Here is a 16,153-nt window from a genome sequence, read left to right as displayed (position 1 = left end):
ATCTCAGGAGTTTTCGAGCTAGAACTGTGTTTAACATGTAAAGGATATACACATGCAGATTGAAGCCTAAAGTACATACTAATTGAAATATTATTTCAAGTTATAGTAGACACCTTATGATTTACACAACAATGCTGATTGGAGAAAAGCAGCATAAAATCCAGCATATGAGAATCACCAAACCTCTTTTATAAATTAAGTTTTGTGGCAAATAAGGAAAGCCACAGAGACTTAATGTTGGGAAAAACTATAGCAGTGCATAAACTTCAAAATCTTTGTCACAAAGATCATCTAATTCAACATGAGAAAACAAGTTTTATTTGTATGTCTCCTCTGAGCCAGGATCCGAAAACAAACGCAACTCAAAAGAAAATGATGGTTAAAGATCTTTGTTTGATCTTAGGAAAGCAAAGACACTGGAGCCTCATATCCAGCGTGACACGATCCTCATCACCATCTCTATCCTTGGAAATTATCCAAGTTATTGTAACTGGACAGAACCTTCAGATTCAATGATGTCCCTGCTGTGTGCAGTGTGTAAATGAAGAATTAAAGTAACCCATCCTCTGCTACTAACTGTGCATAATAGTATCCTAACATGGACTACCTTCCTGCCAGTCCATGCATGTAAAAATATATCTGACTTGTAATCACCCACCCTCAGGCACAGAACAAATCAGTGCTGTATAAACTCGGAGGAACGTCCAGAGAAGGTTTGCAGGATGACTTACAGATGTGGCAACTTGTGTACTCCAGACAGAATCGATCATGGTCTAATACAAGTGTTATGTAGAATACTTGTGGTGCCTTGGAGAGGTTAATGATGAACATTATGTAAACATGTCCTGCCTGTAGAACTCAGGTCAGCCATACCATGGGAAGTATCCAGGATAAAACCCAGTTTGGAGACATTAAATCCAGAAAGACCTTTGATAAGTGTACTCCATGCGAAGAAAAGGTTAGTTATCAGTCATATCTCACTCAACATGAGAGAACACACCATAGGGAATCATCTTATCAGTGCTTTGAGTGCCAGGAAAGCTTCAATCTCAAAATCAATTTAATTCGGCATGAAAGCACACATACTGGACAAAAGCTGTATCAGTGCTCTGAATGCCAGAAAAGCTTTAGTCATAAGTGCAATCTTACTCAACATGAAAGAACACACACTGGAGAAAAACCTTATCAGTGTTCTGAATGTCAGAAACGCTTCAGTCATAAATCTAATCTCTCTCTACACAAGAGAACCCACACTCAACAAAAGCCTTATCAATGTTACTTATGCCAGAAAAGCTTCAGTTGGAAACATACTCTCATTAAACATGACAGGACTCATACTGGGGAAAAACCTTATAAGTGCTCTGAATGCCAGAAAAGCTTCAGTCAGAAATCAAGTCTCACTCTGCATGAAAGAACCCACACTGGTCATAAACCTTATCAGTGCTCTGAATGCCAAAAAAGCTTCAGTCAGAAAGGCAATCTCACTCAACATGAGAGAACACACACTGGTCAGAAACCTTATCAGTGCTCTCAATGCCAGAAAAGCTTTAGTCAGAAAGGTAATCTTAAACTACATGAGAGAGCTCACACTGGACAAAAACCTTATCAGTGCTCTGAATGTCAAAAAACATTCTGTCATAAATCCAATCTCACTTTACACGAGAGAACCCACACTGGAGAAAAACCTTATCAGTGCTCTGAATGTCAGAAAGTCTTCAGTCAAAAAATTGGTCTCATTCAGCATGAGAGAACCCACACTGGTGAAAAACCTTATCAGTGCTCTGAATGCCATAATGGTTTCACTCATAAAATAAAGCTCATTCAACATGAGAGAACACACACTGGGCATAAACCTTATCATTGCCCGGAATGCCAGAAAACCTTCAGTCAGAAAGGCAATCTCAAACTACACGAAAGAGCCCACACTGGGCAAAAGCCTTATCAGTGCTCAGAATGCCAGAAAAGCTTCAGTCAAAAAGGCAATCTCAAACTACACGAAAGAGCCCACACTGGGCAAAAGCCTTATCAGTGCTCTGAATGCCAGAAAACATTCTGTCATAAATCCAATCTCAATTTACACGTGAGAATCCACACTGGAGAAAAACCTTATCAGTGCTTCGAATGCCACAAAACCTTCCGGCACAAAAACAGTTTTATTCAACATCACAAAATACACACTGGTCAAAAACCTTATTCATGCTCGGAATGTAAGAAAAGCTTCAGATGCAACAGTAATCTTATTCAACATGAGCGAACCCACACTGGAGAAAAACCTTATCCATGTCCTGAATGCCAGAAAAGCTTCAGTTGCAAAAGTCATCTCACTGTACATGAGAGAACCCACACTGGACAAAAACCTTATCCATGCTCTGAGTGTCAAAAAAGCTTCAGTTGCAAAAGTCATCTCACTGCACATGAAAGAACTCACACTGGACAAAAGCCTTATCAGTGTTCTGAGTGTCAGAAAAGCTTCCGTTGCAAAAGTCATCTCAGTGCACATGAGAGAACCCACACTGGGGAAAAACCTTATGAGTGCTCGGAATGTCAGAAAAGGTTTAGCCAGAAAGTCTTTCTCAAACTCCATGAAAGAACCCATACTGGACAAAAACCTTACGAATGCTCTGAATGCCAGAAAACATTCCGTAATAAATACAATCTCATTTCACATGAGAGAACCCACACTGGTGAAAAACCTTATCAGTGCTCTGAATGCCAGAAGAGCTTCAATCAGAAAGGCAATCTCAAAATACATGAGAGAGCCCACACTGGGCAAAAACCTTATCAATGCTCTGAATGCCACAAATCCTTCCGGTACAAAAATAGTCTTATTCAACATCACAAAATACACTCTTGACAAAAACCTTATTCTTCGAATGAGCTCCGAATGTCAAAAAAGCTCCAGATGCAACAGTAATCGTACTCAATATGAGAGAACCCCCAATGGAAAAAAGCGTATTCATGCTGAATGCCAGATAAGATTCAGTTTCAAAAGTCATCTCACTGTACATAATAGAACTCACACTGGGGATAAAACCCTTATCTGGGCTCGGAATGTCTAAAAAATTTAAAATGTTTCGGTCAGAATATTCAGCATGATTGTACATGAGAGATCTCATGCACAGGAAATATGATCCTTGTTTTGAATGGCAGACCAACAACAGGTATTAATCTGAATCAACATTGGAGAGTTAAAGTTATGCTCTGAGCATGCCAAATAAATGTTTTGAAATGTATGAACACATTTACAGTGATGATTGTAGAATTCACGTTTGGACGTCCCTGTCTGCAGGGGGAAGATTTGTAATATTGTGAACCTCTGCCGGAGCCTTCTTCTGAAATCTTCACAACTTGAAAGAATGAGGCAACTATCACGTATGATGTTGTATAATATAAAGTATGTTCCCAGATACTCTTAGTACTGCATAAATGTCACCATCTGTTTGTAGCCTCTTGCAAGAAAAAGGCAAGCAGCTTCCACTGTCTTCCTACACTTAGCACTCAGTGCCCTTTCTTCTTTGTTGTCCCTGTTCCTCGCTTACTGTGCTCAGTAGTCATATTTTGCCCCATATTTCACTTTGTCCCCAAAACTCAGTTCTTAGTTCTTTGCCCACCAATAATTACCTCCGTGGAACCATGCAGCTGAGGATTCCAGCTCTTTTTTAGAGGGCCTTTACTTGCTGCCAGTATAGCATAATATGGTCTGTCTCTTACCTTCATTCTCCACCTCCATGTTGCTCCACGCCTATTACTATCACCTCCTTTCTCTTTCCTGCTGCACTGTTCTCTCTTCTTACCTGGGGCAGCGGAGCGAAGTCGCTTTCACCGGTGTCGGCTCCTCGCTGCTCCGCGCTCTCCTCCTTCCTGCTGTGCTCTCTGGGCGCCCCTCTCGCTGGTCAGTGGACAGCGGGATAGTCGCACGGGGACGGCGGCCATCTTGAGTGAGGCTGGCTCGCTGGTCGGCGGACTAGGCTTGCTGCCTCACGGGCGGGAACTATAAAACTAGCTTCCCTGCCCTGCCCCGATCAGACCTTTGCCACGGACTCTACCTGGGCGGCTGCCTTGGTGTGAGCTCTCTGTGGCGGTGGATGGTGATTGCCTACTTTGCACTATTGACTAGCGCTATTTTAAAAACTGGATTTTATTGTTTTATCGTTTTTAATTCTTTGGTGTATCTTATGTGAAGTGTATTGAAGTGTATTTATTCTGCCTTTACTGCTGCACCTTCTCTCCTGAGGCGCAAAGCCGGGAGATCTTTCCTATACTCTCGCTGTGTTTTGGGGGCTTAGGGGACTCTCTTCTTACCTGGGGCAGCGGAGCGAAGTCGCTTTCACCGGTGTCGGCTCCTCGCTGCTCCGCGCTCTCCTCCTTCCTGCTGTGCTCTCTGGGCGCCCCTCTCGCTGGTCAGTGGACAGCGGGATAGTCGCACGGGGACGGCGGCCATCTTGAGTGAGGCTGGCTCGCTGGTCGGCGGACTAGGCTTGCTGCCTCACGGGCGGGAACTATAAAACTAGAAGGTGATGACTCCGCGCAGCGGACGCGCATTGCGGAGGCGCCTTTCCCGCGCCAAAGGAGCGCCTAAGGAAAGCCCGTCTGCGCCCGTCAGCGTCCCGGATGCGGACGGGTGCGGAATAGTGGAGTACACTGGCCCTCAGCTGCGTGCTTTAAGAACTGACCTGCACAGCAACTGTGGGGTATGTGACCTTGGTACAGGGGAGAATCTGAGCTGTCCAGGGTGCGGGTGGTCCTTGAGATGGGACTGGGTGAAGCCCATGGCTCCCAAGCTTAGTCGGCAGTTAACCTTTACGACGACTCATAACTCGGACGACCGGTCTTTCAATTGTGCTCTTTTAAACACTCGTTCGGCTTGCAAGCATGCTCAAGATCTGTTCAGTTTCCTGACCGATTTCAAGCCAGCCTGTCTATTTCTTACTGAAACATGGCTTGATGATACGTCGGGCCCAGATATTGCTAATGCCTTGCCCCCCAACTATTACATACTTAGAAAAGACAGGATGAACAGAAAGGGTGGGGGTGTAGCATTGCTGATAGATAGACAGTACGAATGCTCCATTATCCCCACGAATGAAATCCACGGGGTTGAAGCATTGGGTTTTTGCCTTTCCTTTTCGCCGGCTCAATCCTGTGCCGGTCTGCTGATTTATCGACCGCCAGGCCCCTTGGGATTTTTTAGCGAAGAGCTTGTTACTATAATATCTACTCTGAGCATTCAATTTAAACATTTTATCCTATTGGGCGATTTTAACATACATTTTGATACTCTGGCTGCCACTGACACTATCCAGATACTTGATATCACTGCTCCCTTGGGCCTTCTACCCTACGTGATATCGCCGACCCACGATAAAGGCCACACATTGGACCAGATCTTCTCCACCTCTCCCATCTCTGTTGCACCCCCTCTTCCCGTCTTATGGTCGGACCATTCGTTACTAACTTTTAAGATTCAGTCCCTGTTCGCGGGGACGGGTAGGCCTGTCGGATGTCAGTCCCGCCTGTCACGCCCCTTTCATCTAGTCACACCTGAGATGATTGAGCACTATAGGCTATCTCACCCCTGTTCTCTCACCGGGGACTTAGAACTGGACCTCCTTCGCTTTCAAACATGGCTAGCACAGTGTTTGGAGGACTTAGCCCCGCCTAAGCGTTCCCTTAAGAAATCCTCACGTGCCTCTGGCCCCTGGTTCACACACGCTCTCAATACCAGTAGAAGGCTTTGTAAGAAGGCCGAGAGAGCTTGGCGTGCCAACTATTTAGATTCACTAAAGGAGGCCTATAGGTCCTGTATTAAGGCTTATCATAAAGAAATTTATGTAGCCAAAAAAATGTACTTCACCCATAGGATTGAAGAAGCTGCGAACACTAGCAAGGAAATTTTTGCTATTGTTAAAGAATTTACCTCTCCTGCCGCCAGCTCCCTCAAATGTTCCTTTTCTGAGACGTGGGTTTCTCAATTAGCCAGCTTCTTCTCCAATAAAATCAGGAGTATTCAGGCTACTTTTTCCTCTCTCGACCTGGGAGGACTGTCCTGGCCCAATACCCCGTCTGAGGTGCCTAAGCAGGGGCAACCCAGCCTGATGAGTTTCCCTCCTCTCCAACCTCTTGACTCTCTGGAATTACTCTTAAAAATAAGATCGGGCTCTCCGTTGGACCCTTGCCCTGCCAAGCTGTTGGCTAAAGTGGCCCATGTGCTAAACCCGATGGTGAACCCCATTATAAACCGCTCCTTAGAAACAGGCACAGTTCCTTCCATCTGGAAGCAAGCGATGGTCGTACCACTGCTGAAGAAGCCGTCCTTAGACCCCACTACTCATGCCAACTATCGACCTATCTCCTTGCTCCCAGCCTTGGCAAAAGTTGCGGAAAAGCACGTGCAGTCTGTCCTCTCGCTCTTCGTTGAGTCCCATGGTATTCTGCACCACACTCAATCCGGTTTCCGTGCCAACATGAGCACGGAGACGGCCCTGTTGGAGGTGACTGAGGCCATTAAGGAAGTCCTGGACTCTGGGGGGAAGGCAATGCTGATTTTGCTTGATCTCTCGGCGGCATTTGACACCGTCCCCCATGGCCGCCTTCTAGCGCGCCTTGAGGAGATCGGTATTGGTGGTACGGTACTCAACTGGTTTTCGTCTTTTCTGTCCAACCGCCAACAAACAGTCTGGGCACCCCCACACTCCGCGGTAGTGCCACCCATGGAGGTGGGTGTGCCTCAGGGATCAATCCTGAGTCCTACTCTTTTTAATATCTATATTTCCCCTCTGGCGGCACTTGCGGAGTCTTTCGGTGCCCAGATTGTCTCTTATGCTGATGATACTCAGCTCCTTTTCTCATGCGAGAAAGATATGGACTTCGATGGTGCTCTCATCAAAGGCTGTCTGGAGGCAGTCTTTAATTGGCTTCAAATGAATCAACTCAAATGCAACTCGGAAAAATCCGAGGTTCTCTTTTTTGGCTGTCCCCCTGATACGTGTTGGAAATCCTGGTGGCCGCTGGACATGTCCCCCCCCTCTAATGCAACACCGGTGGCAAAAAATCTTGGGGTTAAGCTGGACACCTCCCTCTCTCTGAAACCACAAATTATGAGTCTGGTTGGCCAGTGTTTCGGGGTCTTGAAAGCACTTAGAAAATTCCTTCCCCTCCTCCCCATTGCCCACAGGAAGACGACAGTGCAGGCCCTAATAGGATCCAGGCTTGATTATGCCAATGTCCTTTATCTGGGCCTCCCGAAGTCTCTCCTCTCGCGCCTGCAGATTGTGCAAAATTCGGCCGCTCGTGCGATTTTTGGTCTTGGTCATCGCGCCCATGCGTCTGGCCTGTTGCAAACCCTTCATTGGCTGCCGATCCAGAGGCGCATTGAGTTTAAAACGCTCACCCTTGCTTTTAAAACCCTTCATGGCATGGGCCCTAGTTATCTCAGAAAGAGGTTCATCCTCTATAAACCAGCCAGAGCTTTGCGCTCAGCGTCTCTATCTCTCTCCACGGTCCCAGCAATTAGGCGCGCCCGCATTGGTGGACGCTCCTTCAAGTACCTTGCGCCCCGGGCTTGGAATGCCCTCCCACTCTCTTTACGGATGAGTGAGAGCTTGCTGTCCTTCAGAAAAGAGCTCAAGACTTGGCTCTTTAGCCAATAAGCCCCCCCCCCCCCCCTGTTTAGAGCTCTGTGGCTTCGGGTCTGATAGCGCCGGGACACTCTGCTTGAGTAGCTGAGCGCTTAACAAAACCCCGTTTAAAAAAAAAAAAAAAAAAAACTGTTTCTCATCTTCTCTCTTTTCTCTTCTGCTCTGCTATTTCAGACCTTCTCTAAGCGCGGTCCCCTCTTCTCCACTTTGGTCTACACTGCCACCCTACTTCTCCCTGTCCTAGTTTTTTCTTCAGCACTCTTCCTCTTCCCCTCCAGCTACCCAAACCAATCCCTTTTCTCTTGCTTTTTTGTAAATGCCCCAGTGATGTCCTCATGGGTGACTGAATCTCAGCTACTTGCATCACCTCTGGAGAAAGAAGACCAGAAGCTCCCACATATCCAAAAGTCTTGTCTGCTCCTGCAGGATTGGCTTCTTAGGGTGAATCTTCCGCTTCCACTTGTCTGGGCCTAGTTAAGTTGGCTTAAGCAGTACTGAACTTGCACATTCAGCCACTGAACTTTAAGATCCATAGATTAGAAGCCATTGTGATAACAACTGTGTACTATAGATATGAAAGTGAAACTTTGTTAATGTTCTGCTTTATAGAGTGTAGAACATTATCCAGGCATGCTGTAGAATGTAAGTTATTTCCCTTTGCCGAATGAAAATCAATCTTCTAAACTCCATCCTAGCAGGGGAAATAATAACAAATGTTTACCCGTTAGCTAGGGCTCCATACTCTTCAACTCCAGGAACCACCATGGGTATAACTCCCAAAACAAGCCATCTCCCTCCACAAATAAGCTGACAACGCACAACTATATTACAGGGTTGGTGGGAGCATTCAAAAACTGAGGACATGTCTGAACTTCATCTTCTGAGATCATCTGTGAACAGCTTAATAAACATTTAATCCACAAATGAGCCTTTTTGTGGCCTTGGATATAGTTATAACTAAACTTCAGAGAACAAATGTACCTACTCAGAATAACACTTATGCTATTTGATGACTTAAAAACTGTAAATGGCCAGCATTTGACAAAAACAAAAAAGACTCCTCTTTACACATTCATGAAAATGGACAATATTAAAAAGGGTATTGTGGCTGTGATTAAATGCTTTTGGAAAGACACAGAGCCAGTGCCTACACAGAAAGCCACAGAATAAAGTGGAAGGAAGTCTACTGATGAATAAAAGTAAGGCTGAAGTGCAGCTTAAAAACACTACATATACAGACTAGCCAGCACAGCATGTCTGATCTGTCCTGTAGCTTTGTAACCACAGAATTATCACAGAGCAGCACTATTAAATGGGATGTAAAAGGTAATATTACTGAATGGCAATGAACGACCAATGCATTTGGATAGTCGGAGTAGCCTGCGCCTCTGGGTACACCAACCTGCCCTCTCTCCTAGGACTATTGTAAATACTCAAAAGAACATCATGATATCAGAATAAAGAGGCGATGTTGTGTGACACACGGGCTTAATTTAGGCCTACCTCCTTCTTTCATCGTACCTGCCGAAGCTTTCTACAAAATGGACTGCATGAGAGACAGTCCAACAATAACTGGAGATAAAAGAGGAAACCGAAGCAGCAAAACATAATAAGAAAAGGATCCACGGTCAAAGCGCAAAACTGTCATGGATAATAGAAAAACTCCCAGAAAGCAAGTGTTTCTGAGGAATGAACTCCAGAGGTAAGCAGAGATTTTAGTCCCAAAGTCATGAGATTAACAGTTTCATCCTAGGTCAGAGGCTCAGCTGGAGGACAATTGACTTGAGCATCAGAGAACTAAACAGATACAACAACCCTGCTGCTTCCAGAGTACAGAAACCAAACATGGTGCAATAACTGGACATTGCAACCCCAGCTGATAAAGCTAAAACCACAAAATAGCCTATGATTACAGAGGTGTCCATTCCCACAGAGTCTTCGGCTGCACACAGGAAGCCACAAGGTGATTCATTTGTGGACTTGAGATCCGAAGGGCCAGAATGTGTGAGAAAAGCAACTGAAATAATTTGAATGATTTTAGCAGGAAAGGCACTGCACACTGACATCTTACAAGGCAACCTTGAGCTGCCTAGAATAGTGATACCTAAAGCCCAGAGAGAAGCATACTCTGGCACAATGTAAATAACAAGGCAAGCATTTGTGACTGTGACATGTTTATGAGAGATTCTCATTCCCTAAACGCTCTGACTTGTGTTCTCTCTAGCCATAACAGTTTGTGCAAAACGTGTCCCAGTGCATTACAAATATCTGCTCACAGGGGAAACAAATGCCAAGACCAATGAAGGGGACCCTCAGGGTCATACAAAGAGTAAACCTAGAACTGGATCCCTAGCCATGAACCAATCCAGAACTACACCCTGAGGTCAGGGAACACGCCCTTAGAGATAGGGACCAAAAGGAGGTATTAACATGGGACAGCAGTTGGAAGGCAGAGTTGGACTGGCCTTGAGGCAATCTGAAAAATGCATAAAAGTGTTGGAAGGAATGCATGACCTAATCCAAGCCCCTGGTATTTACTCTGGCTGCATCCCAGTCAATTGTTGTTGCTCACCCTGTCACATCAGACAGGTCCAGCCATATGTGGTTGTGCCTGAATTGTCCGGCCTGGTTCTTGGCCCTGTCCCCCTCACGTGGAATACAAGCAACCCAAACCAGTTTCAACCTACTTAGGTGTCATCAGTGAGGTCCAATTTGGTTCTAGTGGGACGGTGACCATGGGACCCATCGTTGGGCATACTGGTCGCTCTTTGGTCATTGAACTGAGGAATCCAAAAAAGTTTGGGCTGGGAATGTTCCTCTTTTTGTAGGGCAAAATACAACAAGCCCAATGAACTATGGTTCTTTGGCATAGACCATATATCAATGTCACCCCGAGGAGGAAACAGGGAACTTGCCTTAAGAAGGAACGAGGCCAGCTGGATTTGTAAACTCCGCTGTGTCGAGATGGGACATAATAGTGAATCAGAGATGCACTATTTTCTCTAATGCCCTCAGACCTCTTTTATATAGTCTTGGGACACTCCTAACCCAGCATTACTTATGACTATGGAACACACACTTGGGTATTATTAGACTGGTTATATTTCCCCTCTTATGATTAATGTATATCCATATGTTTCTCTATAGGGGTTTTGTGTATGTGTTTCGAAAATCTGGATCTAAGTTACAGTGTCAAGGGGCACCCCTCTTTATATGTTACATTCTCCGATCCAGATTGTACTTACAATTTGGCTGTCTTTGGGGTTTATTTGCTACCTTAATTTTACCCCCTCATATATATCTTTATTACCCCTCTCCACCGCTGGGGCGCGTATACTCAAACCCTTTTATAGTGTCCTATTTCGTCCTAACTTCCATCCCGGGAGCATTTTGGTGATCTCATCGATTTTTCATTCTTCCCAACACGAATTCATTTGTGTCCCCCATATGGTAGGGCCCTCACTCTTTGTTAAGAGGTAACATTCCGATCCCTATGAATGTTTTTTGCACATACCTTGGGATTCCTTCTATCCTTTTGTGATCCTTGTTGAGATTATTCCTTTTAACAGCTCTAAGTATTGGCCCGTATACCATGGCACAATAGTATTTTTATAATCATGGTTTAAATCAATATACTTAAATATAGACCTACAAACACACCTCTCTTAGGGATATATTACGAATTGATTGAATGGATCCCCTTTTAAATGGACATTGCCTTATTGAGGGGCGTAGGAGGGGTTACATAGCACGGGTTATATACACACCCTTATGACACATTTGACTATTCCAATATGGCGGCCGTTATATTAGGCGGTTCCTATGCTAGGGTCTATCCAATTTCATTTCCTTTAATATCGGTGCTTATATGGTTCTTTACTGGTTCTCTTGTGTCGTTATATATATTCCCAGCACTGCGCGATGCTGTTTATTTGACAGAGGTCGTTTTCCGCATGGAATGACGGCGCTGTCTTACGAATTCATGTTTATCTCAATACCCTTTAACCATTCCAATATGGCGATTCTCGAATAAGGAATACACCTCTTGGGTTCCGGGGATCGCGCTCACTGAGGTGGTGTATATATTTATCTTCACCACCCCTTTCCTTTTCGTTCTTTCTCCGCCTACACACCCTTTTTTTCTATTCTCATTATTTTATCAAAATATACTCATCATACCGCGTAGTGTTTATTTTTTTAAACGGGGTTCTTAACATATGTCTGGTATAAACGCTGGGGGCTCGCGAATGTCTTTCAATTATCGTTTAAAAGAAATGTCCCACGTGGGAGGGGGGACTCGTGCATAATTTAGACCCACAATACATTCCCTACACATACAAACCACCAACTACTGACGGTCGTCTCTTTTAAAGATGGCGCCCATGTTTGCGGTATCTTGCTACCTTTTCCTTCATCGCGCTATTTTGGGTGGGACTTGGCTTAACCAGGTGCAACCTTGTTCGCCAAATTAGATGTACTATATATATGGGACTCTCCCATTGGAGGTCCCACGGCTGCCTGATGGGATGGGTGGATTTCTGACCCTCCCTGGAGATACGAATTTTTGGTAAGCGCTGGAGTGTCAATGGACACTTATTATCTTTACTAACTGGATAGAGAGTAGCCCCATAGTGTTCATTTCTGTTTCTGGATACTTGGTGGGTTAGGAGATGGTTTATTTCTTCAATTTTTCATCTTTAAATATCACCACGTGAATTTGTATCAGCCTAGGTCAATCTACATGTTTTTAATAGAAGGATGAGGGAGTTTACAGTTGTGTAGCCACATGCCCCGGTTTTTTTTTTTTTTTTTTTTCTCATGCCTGACATTAATGTAGGTTATGACACAACCCCAACCTCTCAGTGTGCTACTTTTAGGAATATTATGGCATATATAAGCTTATAGGTTGTGGCCTTTGGCTTCTATATTGGGCCTCCATCAACTGTTGCTGAACCCTTCAGAATAGAGGCGCTAAGGTGTAGCTAGATGCAAGCATATTATGGGATAGGTAATTACTGAGAATGCGCTGCAGAATATTCCAAGATGGCGGCCGTTGCGCAAAGAACCGCACTTTTTCGTGTATCAAAACCCCCAGATTGTATTATGACGGGAATCCCATTATTAGGGATCGCTCTTTGATCATTTGTTTATCTTTTTCTTTTTCCACCCTCTTATTTTGAGGCAAATGTTTCCTTTATCACAGTAATCCATTTAGATTATACGCACCATTATCAATTGATAAAATTGTTAAGTTTTCTATGCTTGAAAACTCACAACCAAGGTCACTTGGGATATATACATGTTGTTCACTTCTCTATTATAGGTATCTTTATCCTTCTACATATGCTTTACCTAATGGACGAATATCGAATCTGACAGGCCTTCACTGCCCGTTCTCTGTTGGACGTGTTTTCTACTACACTTAAATTGGCATTAACGTTTGCGATACTTGTATTTCTGATATAAAGTAAGTACCGTTCACTTGACTTACATGCTTATACGCTGACTCTTTATTTTCTATTAGGCCTTTGACATAATTGCGGACACATATATATTATATTTTTCTTCTTAGATATATTTACCTTGAACCTCAATACTGTGGACGTTGGCAATTGTGAGGTTTTACAAGATCAAGATCAATTTATGAAAAATACCTTGTACATCACAGTGAACAATCTTTTTTTGGTGTGTATACATTTTACATTTCCTTCATGCCCACTTCAGGCTTTGAGATAATTAAACGTGATGTTGATATTTGATCCTTACTTGCGTTCCCTCCCCTCTCCCCCTTCCCCGTCCTCCCCCAATTTCAGACTTTTCTGATCTTACTTGGGTTTTCTTTTTCCTTCCCTTTGTCATCCCATCTCGGGTTGGGAGTTCCCTTAACCATGCTGATTTTGTAATATCTCGAGAGGAGTGCTCCAACGCAAAAAATGTCCATTGACAAAAAGCCTCACATAGATGGCTATATGTATACTGACTTTATGTACTTATCTATGAATGTCTTTGATTGTGTCATTTTGTACAAGTATAAACTTCGAAATGCAATGGTTTAACACCTAATATGTTATGACTGCATTGATGTTGGAGTGTACAACCCTTTTAAGTGAACACTTATAGAGACGTCTTAAAATGATTAGCTAGAACTCTAAGCATAATAATTGTTTTGTTTTAATGTCTTCTTGTGTCTTGTCCTTTTGTTAAAATAAGGTTTTTAAAAAAACGTCTTTGTATATATCTATTACAGCCCTGAAGAAGTCCTTTGGTGGACGAAACGCGTCGGCTGTTCCGGCTGTTTTGGATAACCTTGAGTTTTAAAGTGTGAAATTTATCGAAGAATAAAAGTGAATCTTTTGTAAAAACATACAAACTGTTTATGAATTTGATTTGGATTTAATTTATAGTTCTAAAAGTGGTGCATCTGGTTTGGTAATTGTACATGTATTTTCCAGCTTCTGGAACGACATTGTGCTGGCGGGTGTCCACCAAGTTTGCACACTTGCGGTGATTAGATTATTTCACCATAACCGACATTGGGTAATTTTCAAATCCGGTGCTGTCCTAGAGGGCCACCGCTAGCTTTGGTTTGGATGATATATACGTTGTCACCCCTGTTAGCACGGATTTAGCTCTTATACTATTTAGTGGGACACTTTGTTGCGTATAATCAGCCTCTCGATATTAGCATAAATATGGCTCAGTTTAAGGACAGAAGACATGAGTTGGCACAGGACTTATTCGGCAACAGCCCTGGGACCGGGGGTACCACAACTGCAACCCCGAGCCCTGAGGGCTTAAAAATCAAATTTCAAAAGCTTGAGAGATTAAAAAAGGCAGAAATGGCAAGGTGGTGGGATGGCACCACTTTAGCTAAATACATGGAAAATGACAAGATTCCAAGGGGTTTGAGAATTTTAATTTTCCCCACTTTTGAAAACCTAGAAGAGGATGACCTTAGGGACTGGGAAAAAAACCTCCACGATGCTTCATTCGTGATGATGAAAATCCTTATAAAAAATGCGGAGGGAAAGGGAAAAAAACTACAACAGGAGATCACTGAACTAGAGACCGAGATAGCCTCTATGGATCCCAAGGAAACGATTGAGAAAAATTATGAAATCCTGAACAAGATCTTGGATGATCATCTCATTTACCTTAAAGACAAGAAAGTGAAAAAAATACGCAGGGATGATAGAGACTATAGGGATGGAAGGGTGTACACATTTGCCCGGAAATATGACAATATTAAGGTGACAGGGGAGGGAAAGAGACAACGTGAGGACACCCTGGGTTCATCATCATTCACGGGCAGTGTGTCATCAATCTCATCCTCTGTTAGCTCCATAACCCCAGAGACGCCAACCCCCAAACCAGCAGAGAATATCCAGACTTCATCTTTTTTATTAGAAATGGAGAAGGTCAGGGTAGGGGGAAGGACTACGGGAAAAGACATAAGACAAGAAGGGGTGGTAGGAGATGGCAGGAACAGCGCCTCAAACAAACCTGGAAACGAAATTCCAGAGAGGACAACCAGAACAAGGAAGGGAGGAATCAGGAAATAGGGGAATCGGGGGTGAATAGGACTGATGAATTGAAAATTGTTAATCTCTCAAAGAAAGATCTCACTGATAATGAAATGTCGGTTCTCGGTAAGGGACTTGGGTTTTGCCCGACACAAACAGGGAATGATGTTGACATTTTTGTTGATGTGTATAAATTTGTACGTCACCTGAAATTAAAAGATCATTTTGCAAACACCTTGCCTCCACGTGTGGAAACTAATTCCGAACAACCTCATGTTGAACAAACGGTTTCAGAATTTAATGCCCTCAAAGCTATGCTCTCGATTGAATTTGAGACAGAAATAGATACGGAGGATTTACGTATGGAACTAGACTTGAAGGAAGATCTAAGCATAAACAGCAACCTCAAAGAGAAATCTAAGTTCATACCAATAGGGACACATCCCAATATTGACATCTTTCATAGTAGGGTATGCCACGATTTACATAACATGAAGGCTACACACACCAAAAATAATACAACAACGTTTAATCTATCTCTGGCCGAGAAACAGGCTCTCAAGGAACTAAAAGCAAATCCCACATTGGTCATTCGAGAGGCCGACAAAGGGGGCAATGTGGTCGTCATGGAAAAAACAGACTATATGAGTGAGATAGAGAGACAACTTTCGGATACAACATGTTACACAAGATTAACTAATAACCCCATTAAACAACTGTGTGGTTATATCAACAACAGACTTTTCGAATGGCGGGAAATAGGGCTTTTGGATGAAAAGGAACATAGATATTTGACAGTCGTTGAGCCCACATTTCCATGCATCTATGTCCTACCGAAGGTTCACAAGGGTGGTCCTTTTCCATCAGGGCGACCCATAATCGCTGGGATCAACTCCCCTACTGAGAGGCTGTCGCAATATGTGGATGGCTTTCTGCAACCCTTGGTACAGAGACTTCCAGCTTACATCAAGGACAGCAAAGATATTCTTTCCA

At 43.7% G+C, this 16,153-nt stretch overlaps 1 protein-coding gene across 1 annotated transcript; it reads left to right on the top strand.

The window, feature by feature from the left end:
• Positions 1 to 297: 297 nt before the first annotated feature.
• LOC146839117 (uncharacterized) lies at positions 298 to 2,963 on the top strand. The gene has a single exon (XM_085603102.1). It carries the CDS (start codon positions 875 to 877, stop codon positions 2,852 to 2,854), a length of 1,980 nt encoding a protein of 659 aa, XP_085459228.1. The 5' UTR covers positions 298 to 874; the 3' UTR covers positions 2,855 to 2,963.
• The last annotated feature ends 13,190 nt before the right edge of the window (positions 2,964 to 16,153 follow it).

The sequence above is a fragment of the Triturus cristatus genome, chromosome 4_2 (genome assembly GCF_964204655.1).
Source record: "Triturus cristatus chromosome 4_2, aTriCri1.1, whole genome shotgun sequence".
In the NCBI taxonomy this organism is placed as follows: domain Eukaryota; kingdom Metazoa; phylum Chordata; class Amphibia; order Caudata; family Salamandridae; genus Triturus; species Triturus cristatus.
Note: the sequence above shows the minus strand (reverse complement) of the source record. Positions and strands in the feature narration are given on the sequence as shown.